Consider the following 21,086-nt stretch of genomic DNA (forward strand, 5'->3'; position numbering starts at 1 on the left):
ATGCTATTTATGTCTTTGTTTATCATGTAATTCTTTTCATTTGAATTAGATTTTTGGTATTTGAATAAAATATCTGAAGGGCAAGATTATTAAAAAGACATCATTTATCATTTTTTTTATTTTTGAAGCATTTAATGTGCTTCATGATTATGCTATGATAAATAGACTATCTATACTATGATAAATCGACTATCTTTATTTCACTTCATCTTGTACTAAATGAATTTGATTACTTTAAATTCTTTTTTAATGTTAACTTTTAACTTATGAGAACTATATCAAAATTCAACTTTTTTCGAAGTGTTGCTTTGGAGAATTATCCAATTCTTTGAACTGTGAAGTCTTATTAGATATTTAGGTTCTACAGGCATTTCAAATGTTATAGTTTAAATTATCTTAAAATGCTACAATATCAGAAAGAGCATAAAAGGCATTAGTTTCCATGAAGCTTTTCTTCCAAGTTTTTGTGAGATTTGTGTCAAATCGTAGATATAGTCTTCTAAGAATAAAAATTAGGTATCTGTATTCCATTCCAGTAGATGACACTTCGAACCCGTTGTTTGTTCCCTTCCTGATTAAGTCCCATTACTAATTCGATTGGTCTATTTTGATATAAACATTCCATCTCATTTCTAAATTTTTTTTATTACAGTGGTTATGTTTTAATGGCTTTAAATATAATTTTTTTGGTTTATTAAATATTTATTTATTATTTCCAGTGACAGAAAATCAGGAATTTTTAATGGTATTTTTAAAGTATTTAAAAAATATTAATGGGAAGGAGGAGATTTTCCCATTCTATCAGTGTGGATGTTGGTTGGAAACAACTTCCCTCCCCCAAATATGTGAAGTTCAGAATAATTTTCCATTATTTATGCAGTTACATTAACCCCTTCCTTCTCGCTCCCGTGAAAATTACGGGGTGAATTTTCGCCCGCTATTTCTTGCTCCCGTGATATTGACGGGCTGGAGTGTTCTGTAGTAACGCTCCAATAAGAATAAAACTAATTAATTTCTTTTGCCCGGATTTTTATTTCTCCTTTTACACACATGATGGCAGTAACGGGATATTTTTAAGGTAATTGTAGATAGTTAGTTTATTTTAAACTAGTTGCTGCGCTAATCAAGTATGTAATACAAAAGCTAAAAAAATAGGCGCTTTTATGATCGTTTTCTTGAAAATTAACCGATCTTTAAGGGGTTAATTATCTAATTACATATTATATAATATGTATCATATATAATCGTATATGATTGTTAAGTTTAGTAAATAAATAAATAAGGATTGCTGTGCTAAATACCTCCACATGGTGCAATTATTTAACATTATTTAAACAATTCCTTCCTTGGAAGAAATAAAATGTTTGAAAAGCGGCTAATTTTTATTGACCAAAAATTAATAAAATAGAAATAAGGATCATTACATAACATTAAAATGTTTTACGTACATTGTAAAAATTTTTAAATTTCAATATCTGAAAGAGAAAAACAGAAATGGCAAAGGAAAAAATGTTTTCAGGACCAAAATTGCTTGACTGAAGCCTCCTGCTTCACTATATTCAGTGCTTAATTTGGAAAAACGTATTTCAGAATCAGAAATCATTAGAGTTTCGTAGATATTGTGAGAATCCCTCAATAAAAAAATTTCAGAAGTCATACTTTTACTTTTCTTTATTGAATAGTTAACTTTTTTAATGGCATTTCAAAATATAAAACCTGCAAATTTTGCTCGCTTGTACTACAGTGTAACCTCTCATATCCGGATGTCCCTTTTCCGGTAGGGTCGATTTCCCGGACACTTTTTAACAATCAAAATAAACAAACATTTCTTCATCTTCCCCTCTCCTTTAAAGAAAAAAAAACGAAGTCTTTTTTTCCCCTTCTCAGCTTCTAGAGATCTATGCATTGAACCCATAAATCAACAGAAAAGAGAACAGAAGATCTACTAAGACCATGACGCTCCTCCTCTAGAATGCAGGAAAGGGGGAGGGGAGATTTGTTTTCAAAAGAGCACAACTGATTCCCCTCCCTCCCCCTTTTTTCCTATGCAGCTGGCTAGTAAAGGAGGCATTTCCAGGAACCTTTTTATTTGAGTGTCAGGGGAAGAAGAAATACTGTGAAAAAGGGTAAACACAGCAAATGTTAAAGTGGAGGGAGAATCCCCTTTAGTCACACAAGAAAAAATAAAGAGAACCCAATCAGCATGCCACGCCTTTATGCCTGATTGANAGATAAAATTTCTAAAACTGATATCTCTTTAAAAAGGTTAAAATTTTGGCTATAATTAAATCTATTAAAAATTGAAATAAGTAAATTGCAATGGAAAAACCTGCATAAACAAATAAATTCTAGTAAAACAAATAAATTTGTGATATATAAATTCGGGAAAAAAGCTCTTTCGACAAAATACTAAAATGGAGATCTATCAACAAAGACTACTCAATTCTGCCTAGCTTATGCTCTCTCTGGTTATTTCAGTTTCCGTTTTTAAAAGCGCTATATGTTGAGCCATCTCAGCTAGATTTGGCATGTGAAATATTTAGCGGCGATCATTGGTCGATTTTCTAGCGTTGCCATTCGGGGAGTTCTAATGAGGCTTTTTTTGTCGCCGTGTAAGAGAAATATATATATATCGATTATTTGGGCACTAAAATCAGGGACACAAAATTTTAAAAAGACATGTTATTTATCAAATATTGCATAGCATATAGTGGATTACAGTAATTTTTATCGAAATTGTACTTAATTATACTGAAATTATGTTTAATAATTTCATTGAGCTTATCCTCTAGGATAGTTTAAGCTTTTCTATTCATAGTGTTTTTAGGAATTTAAAATTTGATTGATTTATAAATCAAAATTTTAATCTTCTAAAAATTTTGATACATAATCCTTGATTTTTGTTTACTATTCCAGAGGTTACTTTGTGAATCTAAAAAGAAAGAAATTGATATCAAGATTGCAAAGAGAATCAGTAAATTGTTCAATGTACGTATTTTGATTATAAAATTTTGTTGGTAGTCTGTTGATCATAAAAATTTGCTTATCATTTATTTTAAACATCAACTTCTAAGTTTAAAGTATTGAATCAATTTTAATTATTGTTATATTTTTATGTTTAATTTTTCGTGAATTTAAAATGAGAAAGAGAACTTAAAGTACATATAAAAAAATGGAATTTTAAAAGGTAGCTGTTTTAAGCATGACTGATGAGGAACTTTTTCATTCTTGATCATGAACATTTGTTGTAGCATCACTCAAGGATGATGCTTTTTAAAAACAAAATCTTGCACTCAGCACCCCTTTCTGAACATTTTTAAGCATCTATTTTGTTTTGAATTAATCAATTATATTATTCTTTTTCTTCTTTTACAAGTTTATCTTTAATGATTACTTATTCTTATATTTGATGTGCTTAGTATAAGAATTCATTTTTAATGAAATTTTAATTTACAATAATGCTGTTTCAATTTTATTAAGCACGGATTATGTAACATCAATCTCCCCCCCCCCTCTGTGTTAAATATAGGGTATACTTTATGCTATGTATGAATAAAGCACAAATTGTATCTTTATGCTATGTATGAACGTAGCATAAATTGTATCTTATCATTTCCGTTTATTTATATGTGCATTGTTAACTTTTCCATTTCTGTACCTTTATTTATGTTTTATTCACATAGTTTTACTTCCCCATTTCTGTACCTTTATTTGTGCTTTATTCATATTGTATTGCTTTTTCCACTACATAAACTTATTTCCATTTTTGATTTCATTTTGCTCTCTCCAGTTACATGCGAATCTGAATTGAACTTAACTTATTCTTATGCCTAGCCTATCAATCGTTTTCTATCATACTGTTGTTTTTCAGCAGAATTTATACGAATTTATGATAAATTTATTGGAGTAAATTACTTAAGATTGTTTTCATTTGTGTTATAGGCAGTAATATCCCGTTTTCCTGATGATCAGAAATTACGTTTGGATCAAATTCAATTTTGCAAGAAAATGGTATGTGTAACTGCAAATTAATTAATACTGTAATTATAATATTTTTAGAAATTATGATATAATTATCTGTTTTTTTTTTAATGTCATATTTTAGTTTGTTTCAAATGCATTAATTTGCATTGAGAATTATTTTAATAAGCAAGATGTTCAGAAAGGAAAGTTGTATGCATTTCCCTGAGTTCAGTCAAAAACTTAATTGAAAGAAGAGATTTGAAGGGTCATTATATGTTTAGTGAAGCGTTGGGATTTAGCTGATACTCACGTATTAATTCTTAAAATTGTTTTTTTTTTTTTTTTTTTTTTTTTTAATTTTTTTTTTNTAAGATATATATTTAAATTTTAAATCTGAAATATATTTAATTCTGAAAAGTGAACAATTACTATAATTCCTAAATACAAAAAAAGTTTTAAAAAATTTCGAAAATTTTTGACATCCAAACACTGATCTAATTAATTTTGCTTTTTCCATTGATTGCTTGCTAGTTGAAAATAGCATTTAAATAAGGAAATGTAGGCTTACTAAATGAGAGAAAAAAATCACTCATTATGTATAAAGCAGGTCTTATTTTGAACTTAGTTTCCAGTTAACAGTTACAAAGTTAAAAAAAAAGAGTTTCAGCAAAGTTATGCAGACCAAAGTTTATATATAATATTCATTTAGTTATAATTATTTTACTTTTTTTATTTGCAGAAATGGTATGACAACATTAATGTTCTTCATACTCAGATGTTGAAAGTTCACTCAAAAGTTCCTAGTAAGTATCGCAAAAATATTGTAATAGTAGTAGTTTATGGCTATTTTTCTAAAGGATAATTAAATAAATAATTTTTTACCAGATTTATGGGTTATGGCTGCAAAATATGAGTTTGAAGAATCTAAATCACCTGAGAATGCCAGGAAACTCTTGCAGCGAGGTGTTTTGATAAATTCAAAGGCAAAAATTTTGTGGCGTGAAGTAAGTTTAGGAAATTATTCTAACAATACATTAATATTTTATTTTAGATTTAGATATACGAAGTGATTAAGAAATAAATGCACATAGTTTCTGAAAAGAAGTATACTGTTTTCTTTTCATTATTAATTTATTTATTTTGCTGCTGCCGACAGAGTTTGGTTGACACTTGGAGTTAACTCATGGATTTCAACCTTGATCGATATTTGTCGTGGAAAGTCATGATTTGCTGTGATAAGTGCTGCAAAATCATGAAAAGACCTGGTTCATTATAGATTTTGGCTATTGAAGCCCTGAATCCTGTAGCGCAATTTAAAAATCCTGTAGCACAATTTGTATTCGCATGATTTAAAAATTTGACATCGCGATTCATATTCGTACGATTTTAAAAAATCACACGTCGTGACCTTTTTAAAAAATCACAAATTGGGGTTTGTATTTACATGATTTAAAAATTATACATCTCGATCGGTATTTGTGAAATTTAAAATTGCACATCATGATTCGCATATATGTGGTTTAAAAAATCACTCATCATAATCAGTATTTGTTCAATTTAAAAATCACGCACTGCAAATTGTATTCACAGATTTTAAAAACACATATCGCAATCCACATTTGTGCAATTTATAAAATCCCACCACGTGTTTCATAGCTGTGCAATTTAAGAATTATTAGTTGTGAACTTCATTTGTACTATTTTAAAAATTGCTCATTGTAATCTGTACGAATGCGATTTGAAAATAATGTAATCTGATCATATTCGTGCAATTTAAAAAATCATGCATTGTGCTTCGTATTCATATTACTTTAAATTTACACTCTGTGATCCTCATTCGTGCAATTTAAAAAATCACACAATGCGATCTGAATTCGTAGGATTTAAAGATCACACGTCGATATTTTCGTCACAATATTTAAAAATCTCACGTGATTTATATCCGCATGATCAAACATCGTGATCTGCATTCCTGTGATTTAAAATATCAAATCTGATCTGAATTCGTACGATTTAAAAATCATGCGACATGATTTATATCCACATGATTTAAACAATTCGTATATGCTCAAATCAAAGCTCGGCAAAGTCAAAAAGTGGCTGATATCAACCACTTTTCGACTTTGCTGAGTTTTTCAAAATCTAAATTACTGTTCCCTTTTTATTTATCTATTTAAAAGGTAAATATATAGCTTTTAAAGAATTTATAAGATTAAAGGATGCAGTTAAAAGTAATGTTTCTCTTTAAAAAGAACTTAGTGAAGTAATATACAATTAAGTTTTAAACATAAGTTGTTAACGAAGGTTGTAATTGCACATTCCATTCCACTGTAAACTTTCTACAGTCATAATATGCATTTCGCATTATTAATTTATTGTGAACTCTTTGTTTTCAGTATTTTCGAATGGAACTGATGTATACAGATCTGGTAAAAATTTTTCTATTATTTTTTTTGGAACTTTTTTATTGTTTTCCTTTTAATCATTTTTGTTTTTCTTAGTTATAAATATATTATCCATTTTAATGCTCACAGATGCAATTATTCTATAAGCCTTTTACTTATTTCTCAGTTAATTGGAATTTATACTTACTACGAGCTCTGTGGGGATTGTCTGTTTTATTGTAATGTAATATAATTCCGTTGCTTTTTACATTAATACAAAACTTTTGTTTTAATTTTTCCAAGATTTATTTCATCAGGTATTGAACTTCTCCTGACTCATTACGAGCTGTTGCAGGAATGCTTTACTTAACCTTTTTCAATTACAGATTTTTAGTTAAGTCTATAGAATCAATAAAAGTTTTTAAAATTTTTCAATTTTGAGGAAAATTTTTAATTGGTGTGGAAAAATTAATTCATTAGTTCAGTGTTTAAATTTAAAACTGTATTTCTATTACTTTTATAAATTTTCCTTTTTTTAACAAAGTACAGGCAGCTTCAAGATTGCTGACCAGTGAGAAATAAGCTTTAAAAGCTTACCACTTAGATAAAAGGGAACAAAAGGAATATAATAGTGAAAAAATAAGAAAACAGTTGAAAATTAAACAGCTAACAATCAGACTAAATACATATCCATCTCTCAACACTAATTCAAATATTTAAGAATATTTTTAAGCATTATATTGTACAAACAGTTATGTTAAAATACCTGGAACAAATTACTCACATGAATTACATATAAAGGTAGTAATTAAATTAAAATAATGCCTCTCAAATAATTTATAATTATTGATTAATTTATAATTAAGCTTGCAATAATACCATATTAAAAATAACCAAATTAAATCAATGCAATTCATTACCAATTAATTGAAAATCACTGATATAGTATGATATAAAAATTTGGTAAACAACATATCACAAAAGCTATGTTAATTTTTTTTTTTTTTTTTTTTTGAAAATTAATAAATGTTATGCATGGATTATTAAAATATTTCATTTTCCCTTTTACAAAATTAAATTCTATAATAAATTAATTATATCTGCTATTTCAAAATAAGATCTTTATGACAGTGAGAAACCATTATTTCTTTTAATTATTTTTATATATGAAAGACACTATTTTCACACTAATTTAGTAATTTTTGATTTAATTCAATTATTTTTTTTACAAAAAGAAAAAAAAAGCTGATTTATATACTGTTTGTTTTTATTACTAATTTTGTTTCATTTTTTTGTTATTTTAGATCCGTAAAAGAAGAGAAGTGCTTCAACTACAAAAAATGGAGGTATGAATTTTATTTCCCTTCCATCATTTAAAATGTCGTGATTTTCCTTTTTGCATTATATTTTTAATCTTGATGTATAGGTTAATTTGTATTCATTGTTGATTACTTACATATATTTCTAACTGTTATAGGATCCTGATTTAGAAGAAGATGATGTAGTTTTGAATGGAAAAATCCCTAACGTTGTATTTGACAAAGCTATTGAGGAAATAGATGGTAATAGACCTTTAAATTTAATAACATTGTGATATTTAAATGTATGTTCTTCTTAATTTTTGAGGTAATTTTTAAATTCTCGATTGTATTGTTATCTGTAAAATAATAAGTTTGCTGTAATAATTAGCCATCATCGTATGCCCTAAAATATATTAAAAACAATTATTTTATGTAAAAAAAAAGGAGGAAATGGTACACAAATTCTACTTAAGCACACACTCTACATAATGATGGGTTTTCCCATTCCCTTTAAAGTTAGTAAATAGAAAACCAATTGTATTGTGAAACTTTTTACTTATTTAAAAGTTTGAAAACATTTTATCAGAAAAATATTTTTTGTTCATATTTTCTGGTATTTAGCTTTATTAATTTTAAAGTTTTTATTTTAATGTGTGTTATGTTTGATTCAATGTAATGTAGTAGTGCTACATAAACTAGCAATAATAATTATTATATGTAACTAAGCAATAATAATTATTATATTTATTAACATCCTCTGTTACACTATATAAATAAAGATGAAATGTTACAGTCTTATTGATAAGACTATGAATAAAAACTTTTATTCTTGGTATTTTTAATTTTTTTTTTATATACATTTCTTCTAGATGATGTGGAGTTTGCTTTATCATTCATTCAGATTTGCTTAGAATTTGATTTTACTGCAAAACATATTGAACACATTTTTGAAAAGTAAGAAAATTTTTAAAATACAATAAAAATAGCTTTTTTGCTATTTTAACAAAATAAGTTATTGTTTTATATTTACAGCCATCATAGACTCTTTTAACCAATTAATTAGTGTGTCTCCATATTTCAGCTAAATTACATAATATACATTATGATGCTAAAGCAAAAAGTATTATTAGAAAGATTAAACTAAAAAACATCTTAAAAGCGGATGGAGAATTAACATTTCAGATATTTTGAATAACCACTTTGTATTACAAGAAAAACTGGCACTTTTACATTTTTTTCAAAAAAAAAAAAAAAAAAAAGAACTTTGTTTGCCTGTTTTATTATATAAAATGCAAAATACTGACTATTATGATTACAAAGATAAATGTCTTCCATTTGGTTATCAGATGTTTTAAAATTTTTATTTGTCAAGAATAAATCGAGTAATTCCCTTTAAATTTTGTATTTTAAAACTATGTATGTTAAAAATGGTGAAAAGATTTTTATAAATTATAATTAAATTTTAGTTTATTAAAATTAATAATGAAAATTTTTTATTTTTCCATGGAATTATCTTTAGAAAGAACTTTATCTGGAACGAATAAAGGGTATCAAAACATTGTCGCGTAAGCACGTTAATACACAAAAATGTTTTGATTCCCTTTATTTGTTCTAAAGATGTATCAAAATATGCATAAACTGAAATCAACATTTAGATTCCAAACTTTCTTCCTCTCCCTGATCAACTATTCCGAATTGCTGCTACCTCCATATTTAACTGGTCAAAAATATGAATCAATTAATTGAAGAAAATATATGTTTATTCAGAGCAAGTAGGTCTGATTTCATAAATTAAGATATCATTTGGGCTAATTAATTGGAATTTTAAGGTTAGGTCCTCAAACTTTTAAAGATTGAGTCCTAGTACTTGTCAATTCGATTATTAGACCAAATGCCTTAAAAGTTATCAAATATCTTAAAAGTTATTTAAGGTATTTGATATTTTTACCTAGGCATCTTTATTCTTTGTTCTTCTTAAGTTTTAATCATTTGACTTCTGGTATTTTCAAGATTAAGAGAATGTTCCTCTTTATTGCATAGTATCCCTTGCTAATCAGATAGACAAAAAACAGTTTGCTATGTAGAAGAGAATGCAGTGTGAATTTTTATTTTCTTGGCACACAACCATCTGTGGGTTAAATGTGAAATTGTTGTTGTGAATCTTTTTATGCTACCTTTTTGCTTAAATATACTCCACTCAATGATTGATATTACTTTTTCCAGTATCATTTCAAAAATTTGTTTAAACCTTCATTTATACTTTTAAAAGCTTGTTTTAAATTTTTGGTCACAACCAGGAGTTGAATTAAATCAATTGTTTACCAACAATATTTTTCATCATTACAAATGTTCAACATATGTATGAAAGCCTACGTTGTGAAACAAAAATTATTTCCAACTTATGACAAGATTATGACAGAAATTGTTCTGTAGGAAGTTTGAAATTAATTGTTTTGCTCGAAAATTATTTACAAACAAAAATTATTTACAACTTATGACAAGATTATGACAGAAATTGTTCTGTAGGAAATTTGAAATTAATTGTTTTCCTCTAAACATAAATTAATATGCAGGGAATTATTAATCTTTCTAAATTAATCATTTCTGTTTTGTGATGCATGATGCAGTTTAGAGCAATTTCTCCTTTAGAGCCCTCAGGCCCCCTTTTGCTAACAATAAAATATTCTACACAGTTTAGGGGAAAATTCTCCTCACACTATTTTGCTTCTAGTCTAGTATTAATGGGGAAGTATTATCATAGCATTAACAGGGATTATATGGCTATATATAATCATTATATAACCATAAAAGTCTAGGGAAAAATTCAAAGTAAGAAAATAATGAGAAACAATAATAATAAGAAAAAAAATCAAAGAATTTCATTAAACTTTTTTCAGTTGTCTAGTAATGGAGAGACATTTTATGAAATTTTCCTTGAACACTGGAATATTTGATTAAATTTCTCCCAATTTAGACTGCCCTCTTATAAACAAAGTTTTTTTTTCCCCTTATGCTTGATAAATTTATTAAATTATAAACAATGGAATAATTCATTTTAAATAATTGCACTAAATACGGTAAAAATAGGAAAATACTGATCTGTTTCAATGCTGGAAGCACTTAAAAGTTAACTAAGTCCAATGTTATACGATTTTAAATTCCTGTTTCTCCCCAATTCGGTATCTACATTGTTAACTTATAAGTACACTATTATAGGATAGTTGAATTCATAAAATTGTTTATTTCTTGCCTTGTTACGATCTGTGAGTGATTTGTTTCATTTTCAGAGTCTTAGAAAAGTTTCCAGATAAAGAAGAAACATTAGATGCTCTTGCAAAACAACCTTTACTGCACATAGAGGACAAAATAAAGAAAGGCAAAGAACAGGGGATAAAGAAAAGTAATTGCTTGTTTGGAATATATTTTGATTTGCATAATTTTTTCACTATGTTTGAATGTATTTAAGGTATGTATAAGAATATGCAGGGTGAGTGTGAGAAAGATGGAAAACTCTACTGGGTGATAGATCACATCTATGCTAGCAATATTTTTCATAAATTGTTTGATGGAAGAAGCAAGTGAGAAGTTAATAAGTAAGAAGTTAATAGATAGCTTTTCACTGTCATGTTTAAAGAACTAACTCAAGAATGGGAAAAGGTGCTTCAGAAAACTTTTTATTTGTGGGAATATAGTTGACGTACAAAGGAATTGCTCAAAAGAAAAAGATGTAATTGATGTACGACAAATTGTTTTAGGAGTTGTTCAAAGATGTTCCACCAGCTGCAAAGCTGGCATCACATTGGCGTAGGGAGTGATGTATATGTTGTAAAAAAAAATAAAAAACGGAGTATCCTTTCTACATGTTTGCTTTTTCTCCTCAGAGGTTTTTCTTTCTCCCGTGACATCATTCTTACTCCGAGAGAATTTAACTCAACTAACACATGTGTGTTTTTATCTTCGCCTTTTAATGTCCCCCTTTTCTAGAAAGTGCTGATGCACTGAGGTTATGTATCTTTCATTTTTGTGAATGTTTTTCTTGGATATAATTTAGGCTTATTTTTCTACTCAATAAAGGCAGATCTTATTACTTTTATTGGGACTTTATTACTTGTTTGAAATAGTCGAATAAAATTCAAGCTAAAGATTGTTTTTATTGACCATGCAGCTAATCTACTGTCAGCCAGGCACTCTGCTCGCAATATCTTCCTGCCGGTTCAATTTACTTGAAGGGCCAACAGTACAGCTGTGAAAACACCAGGCATTTCCCTAACATCACTGACAATATCAGTGATCCTAGCAACATCAATTATATATTTTTCGTTTAAGCAATTTCTTTGTACATCAATCATATTTCTGTAAATAACATCTTCTGATGCATATTTTCCCCTTTCTTGTGTTAATTTTTTCAATGTGACAGGAAGGAACTAACTTTTAACTTTTTACTGCTTGTGTTTCAATCATACATTCTATGACTAATATTGCTTGTGCAGATGCATTCACCTGAAATTCAAAATTCGTACATAAAAGAAACCTTAAAAGAAAATAATAAGGCATGCTACCCTTGAAAATAAAAATATTCTTCTTGAAGTAACAGTAGTAAATCTAGTAATGGTTGCATATTGGGTAAAAGAAGCATGGACCTTTCGTCAACAAAAGGTAAAGTATTTTTGTTGATGTCAATCTAGATTTTTTTAGAGTTCGTGTATACAATGTTGACCTCCCCCACTAGTTTTTGTAATTTTTCTAAAAATTATCTGCTTATATATGGTATTTATACTTGTTTTATTTTTTAAATCTTTTTAAAATGATTTGAAAGTCTTATATTTCTAATAATGTTTTAAAAATTAAAGAGACAACTAAATTCTTTGGCATTCTTCTTTTGGTCAAAATTTAAAATAATTTTTTTTCTTTTTCTGCATATTTATTGATTGGAAGTCTTAAAGACTTTTTGAAATTAAAATGTAAGAAAATTCAATCTTTTGTGTGCTGATTTCCAACTATGTAAATAGTGGTCTGATGTACTGTAGAACTACGATTTAAATTCGTCAGGACCAGGACTTATCTAGGTATCTTTGTCTTAAAGTTGTGTAACGAACTGTAGTGATCTGCCTAATAGAAAATTCAGATGATTATAAATTTAATTGAAATTCTACTGTATGATACATTTCTTATAAAACCTAATTTTGTTTATATTATTTCAAATTAGAGTTTATATATTTAATATTGTTTATTATATATTTTATTTGATTTGTTACTTATTTTATATTTTTGTTCCTAGAAGTTACATTATCAAGAATAAACGAGGAAATCTTTTCAAAATATGAAGAGGCTGTCAAAACTCTCTCTACAGGTATTTTTATGATAACTAAGTATTTTGTTTTGAATAATAAATATTTATGACTGCTGCAGTCAATGCATATATGCAAATGATTTATAATATTATAATGAAATCATTATAAATTCTTAGTTTTAATTGTAAAAGTTCTATAAAAATTTTGCAAATATGTCTTTAATCTATAAGTGGAATCCTGAAATTCATAGTAACAATAAGTAACCAATGTGGTCTTTAAAAAAAATTAGTCTATTCATGCTAAAATTTTATTGCAACACAGGTTAAATTTTCTTAGGCTTATGAATATTATTACAAAATATTACAACTTCTTAGTTTAACAATTACTTGCATCAATTTTTTTCCCCTTTCATATACCTATTTATGCAATATAATATAGCTAACTTTGTTGGCAATAATTGTTTGTAAAGACTAAGCTTTCTGTATTTATTAATTTTAGTTCTTAATAACAAGCAAAATATGTATATAATGGCCAGAAAACTGGATTACTGAAGTATGTAACATTGAGTTATTAAGTTAGTTCAGCATCTTATACAAATTAAGTTGTAACTTTTATCTATAGTTTGTTTCCTTGTGTATTATAAAATCTACATGTTTGACCTTTAGTACTTATGTAATTAAAATTAATACATTTGGCTATATGCTTCTTACAAAATGTAATGCATAGTTGACATATTTTCTATTAAAAACAAAGTTTCAGTGCTTTTTATTTGAAAAATGTATGTTTACAATAAAATACAGAGATTAGCTAGAATGCAATTTGGAGTATTGTTGACATTTTCTTGGAAAACTTAAAGCAGTCATTTTTATTTTTGGAATTGAATGGGAACCCTGCCAGTAAAATTTCCATAAACTAAATATATGGAAATAAAAAAAATTTATCTTTCTGAATGATTCATTTTATTTTTCTATTTTCAGAAAAAATGTGGAATCTATATATTGATTTTGTTTTAAACTTGATCAAGTCTTCAAAGGAAAATAGAAGAAGTTTAGTAAGTTATATAGTTTTCTGCTCCTGTGTATTTCCATATAAATGTTATTACTTCAAATCCACTATGACTGTTCATTGCTGAAAATGAAGTAAATGCTTAAAAAATACATTCCACTGCTTTGATACATACTTAGATATCAATTTAGTTATGCATCTTAAGCAGAGGGAAAAAATCTGAATGAAATTTTGCATGTATATTTGTTAAAATTGTTCTTTATTCCCAATTGAAACATTTTGTTTTCAGCTTCAAGATAAAGTTGTTAAAATTATGGAAAGAGCAGCTTCTTATGAACAATTATCAGCAATTTACTACTCAGAATGGGTATGTAATTTATTATATTGTTAATAAATAATTAAATCATGCCATTTTTAATTCAAAATGCAGCTCTTAATTTTAAAGATTGATTTAATAACTCTTGAAAATATTATGTGAGTTACATAACCATTTAATGTGATTTACTTTACTATTTAATGTGTTTTGAAGTTACCAATTCATGGAAAAGGTCACGTGAAATTTATTAGTTTTTTTTTTTTAATGCAGTGAAACTTCTTGGGAGTGACCACTCTCTGTTCTACAGTAAAATGGTCATTAATGGAGGTTGGTCATTCTTAGAAATTACCTCCATTGGCTTTAAAATATTATTAAAGATTTTTTGCAAATGATTTTAAACTTAGTCAGTGTCATTTTCTTGGTGCAGAAACGCCACTTGTGTTGACGTCATAAAAACACGATAGATTTATAAAATTTAGCGTTGATAAAAATGATAGCTACTGATATAATTATGTGCAAAAACAAATTTTTCAATTATGAATGATAGAATTATTTTAAATTAATAAACATTTTTTTTTTCAAGGTTTGCATTTAATTTTTTATCTTTAAAAAATAAGAGAGGTTTGTTTGCCTGCTTAGTTTTTGAATTTTTTTTTTCTAATTTAACTTTCAACTCTTAAAATATATTATTTATAGCATCATCTTTAGTGCACACTGACTGCAACATGAATTTGTAGATCTCCTTCAGAGATCGTCAAAGAGAGCTCTCTAAATAAGAGCCTCGCACAAATATTTTAAATTTATTTTTATCTACTGATTTCTTTTGTTAATATTTTTTGTTTTAATATTTGTTTCCTTATTTGTCCTTTATCGCATTTGGTGGAGAGGTTTGCCTGGTCGCTGGGAGAGGTTTTGATGCTCTCTCATAAAGGTTTTCTTCAACACGAAGTCTATAGGAAAAATTCTGTACCTCCCAAAAGTGGTCGTAAATAGAGGTGGTGTTTCCTGGAGGTTTCACTGTACATATGAACATTCTGAAAATTATAACTGTTTCTTTTTTTTACAAATGAACATGGTGCATAGCGTTTTTAAAAAGTGCTTAAAGGGGCTTATTTTCGATTTTCGCTATTTAAAAGCCCTTAAAGGTGCTTTTTTCATTGGGTGTTTTTAAAAAGTACTTAATTTTCCCTTCTCAAAAATGAGATTTTTTTTCGTTACCATTTCGATATTTGCCGCATATTATGCAAAAGCGGGCTTTTAACATTTTTCTATTGTTCAGTGTTTTCATAATNTGTGAATTACATAACCATTTAATGTGATTTACTTTACTATTTAATGTGTTTTGAAGTTACCAATTCATGGAAAAGGTCACGTGAAATTTATTAGTTTTTTTTTTTTAATGCAGTGAAACTTCTTGGGAGTGACCACTCTCTGTTCTACAGTAAAATGGTCATTAATGGAGGTTGGTCATTCTTAGAAATTACCTCCATTGGCTTTAAAATATTATTAAAGATTTTTTGCAAATGATTTTAAACTTAGTCAGTGTCATTTTCTTGGTGCAGAAACGCCACTTGTGTTGACGTCATAAAAACACGATAGATTTATAAAATTTAGCGTTGATAAAAATGATAGCTACTGATATAATTATGTGCAAAAACAAATTTTTCAATTATGAATGATAGAATTATTTTAAATTAATAAACATTTTTTTTTTCAAGGTTTGCATTTAATTTTTTATCTTTAAAAAATAAGAGAGGTTTGTTTGCCTGCTTAGTTTTTGAATTTTTTTTTTCTAATTTAACTTTCAACTCTTAAAATATATTATTTATAGCATCATCTTTAGTGCACTCTGACTGCAACATGAATTTGTAGATCTCCTTCAGAGATCGTCAAAGAGAGCTCTCTAAATAAGAGCCTCACACAAATATTTTGAATATATTTTTATCTACTGATTTCTTTTGTTGATATTTTTTCGTCTTTCCTTATTTGTCCTTTATCGCATTTGGTGCAGAGGTTTGCCTGGTCACTGGGAGAAGTTTTGATGCTCTCTCATAAAGGTTTTCTTCAACACAAACTCTATAAGGAAAAATTCTGTACCTCCCAAAAGTGGTCCTAAATAGAGGTGGTCTTTCCTGGTGGTCTTTCACTGTACATATGAACATTCTGAAAATTATGACTTTCTTTTTTTTAGAAATAAACATGGTGCATAGCATTTTTAAAAAGTGCTTATTTCCGATTTTCGTTTTTTAAAAGCCCTTAAAGGTGCTTTTTTCATTGGGTGTTTTTAAAAAGTACTTAATTTTTCCTTCTCAAAAAGGAGATTTTTTTTTCGTTACCATTTCGATATTCGCCGCATATTATGCAAAAGCGGGCTTTTAACATTTTTCTATTGTTCAGTGTTTTCATAATTCATTTCGGCGTACCATCAGTCTATAGCGTATGAAAGCTCCAATCATTTTACAGGTTTGGTGAAATACTTGTGAGTTTGCATGTGCGTATAGTGAGCTGTGTTTGGTGAGATTATTGCACTCTCATGTGCAACTCTGCTCAATTTTATGCTTCATTTTCCACCCTCTGAAATCGAACAAAAAAATCTCTCGATCATTTTATAATAAGTTAGTTCATTTTATATAAGGGATAAGTTCTTTGTCAGAAACTAGGTATTTTATCATGATCATGTAAAGTTATTGAAAATTACTTTGCATATTCTTAATGTACATAGTGCTTAAAAATGTTTTTTGAGTGCTGAAAAAGTACTGAAAATGTGCTTATTTTTTTGTTTAAAGATTTGACTTTGCTCCCTGAATGAACCTTGTTGTAATGTTAATCATATTTTGAGAAATGCTTCGAATAAAATGCCTTATATTATTACACCTTACATTTTTCATTGTTCCAAACTTAAATTTTGAAAAAATAGCTATGTGTTTTAAAAAGTGCTCACTATTAGAAATGCTGCAGCTAATCGGCTGTAGTAAAATTTCCTAATTTTCTCCTATACTAATGTAATTGAAGATCATTCTAGGTGACAACTTATTGTTGAGCTTAAAACTTGTTTTAGAAACTTTTACAGCTGAGGTAGAGGTAATAGTGAAATATATAAAATCTTATGTAACTCGCATATTATTTTCTGTAGTTTTTTAATCAGTCCTAGAAATTAATTGCTACACCTTGTATTTAATTTATTTATTTCGTTTGTTATAGATCGAGCTTCTTTTTGAAAGAGGTGATGAAGGCGAAGGACTATCTATTTCTCTGGAAGCTGCTCGCAAATTTAACACAGTTGATTTATGGTTCAAAACACTAACTTTTCATATTCAACTATTGCACCCAACTAAGCAAATATATAAGTATCTACTTGAAGCTCTGAACACAGTGCCTGAAAAGGTATATTTTAGTAAAGTAGAATTCAGTTCTATGACGTGTTGAGATTGATTCGGTTAGTGATGTATGAGATGTTTAATAGTGTGTTATCAGTGTTCTGTTATTACAATAGATTTTATTTATAAATGTTTACATACATTGTCAACTGTAGACAAAATAATCTTGCAAAGTTTTGATGAAACAAAATATTGTCTAGAAATCGTGCTTAAATGTTCAAAAATCCGCATTATTTTATATATAGCTTTGTACCATTATTTTATACAGCTTTATAGTTAAAGCCTAAATTTAAAACTTTTTGGTGAATTTGCCTTTAAAAAAAGAAGAAATTTTTACACAATTTTACAGTTTAGACCATAATAACCTTATTTATCAATCAGCTCTATTTTTGGCATTATTTGATCTATTTATTATTTTTAAATTTTGTTTCTATTATATCCATTTCTTTTTTGCACAACATTTTGCGTTATTTATTTTTGTATTGCACTTTTGTTTTCTTGTTCTCTGAGTGACATTTTAAGGAATTTGAGTAAATTACCTTTAAAGATTATATGTTGATAATAAAAATAAAGATTATTTCATGCATTTATTTCTTATTCACAAGTTTCCAATTGGTGATATCTATAAAATCCTTTTATTTATTTAAACTGTTTCTTAAAGTTAATATTCTAGACATTTTAAGCTGCTTTTGATTTGTTTGTTATGTTGCCCAATGCACTTGGAACTTTCTTCCACTCTGAGAACCACTCAGACTGTCATTTATCATTTTGTACTGCATTCACTAAGATCTACAAAATTTAAAAGTTTGGAAAAAAAAATATTGCTGTATGGAGCTAAAATAAAACTTATCCTTTGAAATTTCAATTTTTACGAAATGTCATATAAAGTATTTTACTACTAAGCTCATCTGTTCAAGAGGATAAACTTTTTTTGGATGCATATTTTTATTTGATTCATAAAGAAGTATGTAAGAAAACTTCAACTTTCATGAAAAGTGTCGCATGCAGCTTGCAAAAATGATACTCAAGGCTTACAGGTTTTACTGGCCTTTCCCTCAAAACTCATAAACCTTGGACAATTGTCCCTGTCTTTTTATCCTTGAATATGGCTTTGTTTCTGCATATTTATTTATTTATTGTACATTTACCTATATAACACATTGTAACCTCAGTCTACTGACCTTTTTTAGTTTATACAAAAAATACCTGATACCAACAGCATAGCTTTCAGCTCTATTGGATTTAGTCAATTTCTCTTGTTATAATGATAAACCTCGATTGATCGTTTCTCAGGGGATCATTCATTACAAACATAGGGGGAAATGATAAATGTGTCTCAACTTGAAATATCAAATAATGACTAGAAAGTTAATAAATTTACATTACCTATAAAAAAAATTTTAGTTGAAAAAAATATGTAATGTTACTTCTTTGAAAATATTTATGATGCAAAAGAAGGATAAATAAATATATTTATTCATTTACCCTAAGATTATAAATATATTGATTTATTGGAAATTTTGATTCTCTTTGTCCTCATAGCAAACAATAAATTTTTGATATTTGTGACACTTTGCTGTTCATTCTTTGAAAGCTCGTGTGAATAGAAAAAGTTTTTCATTGTTTTAAAGGATTCACGCTTTCCACAAATGTTTGCTTGTGTTTATCTTGATTTTCATCGATATCACTTTGCATTTCTTCGGATTCTGCAACTAATTCTTAAACCGACAACACCACAAGTTTAAACATTTTTATCGACTGATCCATATATGCAAAATCTGTTATTTAAGGCTTTATACAAAAGCTGTAACAAATTCACGTTTTTTTCATGAATTGTATTAAGAGTTACTGTTTTTGTTCTCAAAATAAATTAACTTCAATGTTGCCCATTGGCAGAATGAATCTTGGTTTGGATTTGATGGCACCCACACACTTTTCAACTGTGTTCAAGAGTAATAGTAAACAGTGCGCCTGCGTTGCTATGGCGACCGCTGCTGTTCTTATTTTCACTAGCAGGCATTTTAATGTATTTACATAATAATAATTTAAAGTATTTTTATATTCTTTCTATTATTAACGTATAATTAGAGACAATTTTTGCTACCCATGATTTGAAATGTTGTGGCATTTAATGGAGTCATTCCCAAAAGAAAAAAACATTTGAACAATGGGTAACCAGTGATCGTAACAAGGCAATCACAACTTTTTAATATTATAAAGGAATCTGGTAGAATTTCTGAAAAATCCAGGAATCTTCTCATTTCAAAAATGATTTAAACAGATATTATTAGCAATATAAAAATAGCATTTGTAATGCGATAGTTAAAATAAAACAATGCATGATGTATGAACGATTGATCAAGGTTCAACTGTATTTTAAAATATTCCTTAAAATTGGGCAAGTTTTTGAAAAAAATCTCTATCAAAACATATTTTTCTCTCAACTTTTAATTTACTTGTGATTTTAAATAGCTACTTAGTACTTTTAATTAAGTGCACTTCATTTCAATTAGTTTAAAACTTTTTCCATTTTGAAAAAAAATTCAAATTTTATTAAGACTTTTAGAAAATTAAATATTTTTTAAAATATGTATTTGGAATTATTATGAAATTAATTTAATATTTGTAGCAAAGTTTAGATTTAAGTACATAATAAACATTATAAATAAAGAAAAACCCTTTTAATATTTATCAGTTCTAGAAAATATTAGATTAATAATGTATATAAGTACAGTCGAACCCCNAGTGGACACATTACTGAGTCCGCAGACGGTTCACTATAGCGGGGTTCGACTGTATATATATATTCTATAGTCATCATTTTTTCTATTTTATTTTCTTTAATTGATTGTTAAAAATACTTACAATTCCCATAGTGAATAGTATTTTATACATTGCGCAATAGTTTGCATAAATATTCTAACTATTATTTTATGAAATCTACTGAATTTTGCTTCTTCCTTTCATGTTGCTATTAAAGCAAAAGATAAGCAATACCGTTATTTTTAAAAATCTTTATTTTAACATGTTTCTCAGTTTATATGTATTTTCTGAACAAAAAATGCATTAACAGTACAGATTTATGTTATGCATTAAAAAAAAATTTTTTACTAAAAGTTTTAATCTGTCTTGAAGCTTATTAGTTCAAACAGTTAAAATTAATTTGTTTAAAATAACAATTTTATCATGATTTTTTTATACTTAGGACTCAGTCATTTTATGGAAGTTAGGAGTTGAATGGTTATCTGCTTTAGATCCAGAAAAGTTGATTGAATTTTTTGAGGTAAATAAGTATTTTAATTTTATGTATAATATTTTATGTGCATATTTATATTTAAAATTTTATGTTTAATTTACTCTTATGTTAAGTTCTGTTTTTTTTATTATTATTATTAAAGTTATAATATTTCAATTTCTTTATTGAAAATTTTTAAAATTTCTTTTTCTTT

The 21,086-nt window shown here is 27.4% G+C and overlaps 1 protein-coding gene across 4 annotated transcripts in view; it reads left to right on the forward strand.

The window, feature by feature from the left end:
* The window catches only part of LOC107438509 (U3 small nucleolar RNA-associated protein 6 homolog), a 32,872-nt gene that overhangs the window by 6,219 nt on the left and 5,567 nt on the right, over positions 1–21,086 (forward strand). For 2 of the 4 annotated variants that reach the window (XM_043043672.2, XM_043043670.2), the window contains exons 5-18: positions 2,917–2,988; positions 3,943–4,011; positions 4,703–4,766; positions 4,849–4,967; positions 6,360–6,392; positions 7,652–7,693; positions 7,825–7,909; positions 8,518–8,602; positions 10,936–11,048; positions 12,927–12,998; positions 13,917–13,990; positions 14,234–14,311; positions 17,462–17,644; positions 20,843–20,920. In XM_043043672.2, the coding sequence (XP_042899606.1) occupies positions 2,917–2,988; positions 3,943–4,011; positions 4,703–4,766; positions 4,849–4,967; positions 6,360–6,392; positions 7,652–7,693; positions 7,825–7,909; positions 8,518–8,602; positions 10,936–11,048; positions 12,927–12,998; positions 13,917–13,990; positions 14,234–14,311; positions 17,462–17,644; positions 20,843–20,920 (1,167 nt within the window). The remainder of the gene's footprint in view (positions 1–2,916; positions 2,989–3,942; positions 4,012–4,702; positions 4,767–4,848; positions 4,968–6,359; positions 6,393–7,651; positions 7,694–7,824; positions 7,910–8,517; positions 8,603–10,935; positions 11,049–12,926; positions 12,999–13,916; positions 13,991–14,233; positions 14,312–17,461; positions 17,645–20,842; positions 20,921–21,086) is intronic. The other 2 variants (XM_043043681.2, XM_071184146.1) reach the window with 1 other exon arrangement.

The sequence above is a fragment of the Parasteatoda tepidariorum genome, chromosome 8 (assembly GCF_043381705.1).
Source record: "Parasteatoda tepidariorum isolate YZ-2023 chromosome 8, CAS_Ptep_4.0, whole genome shotgun sequence".
NCBI classification, from domain to species: domain Eukaryota; kingdom Metazoa; phylum Arthropoda; class Arachnida; order Araneae; family Theridiidae; genus Parasteatoda; species Parasteatoda tepidariorum.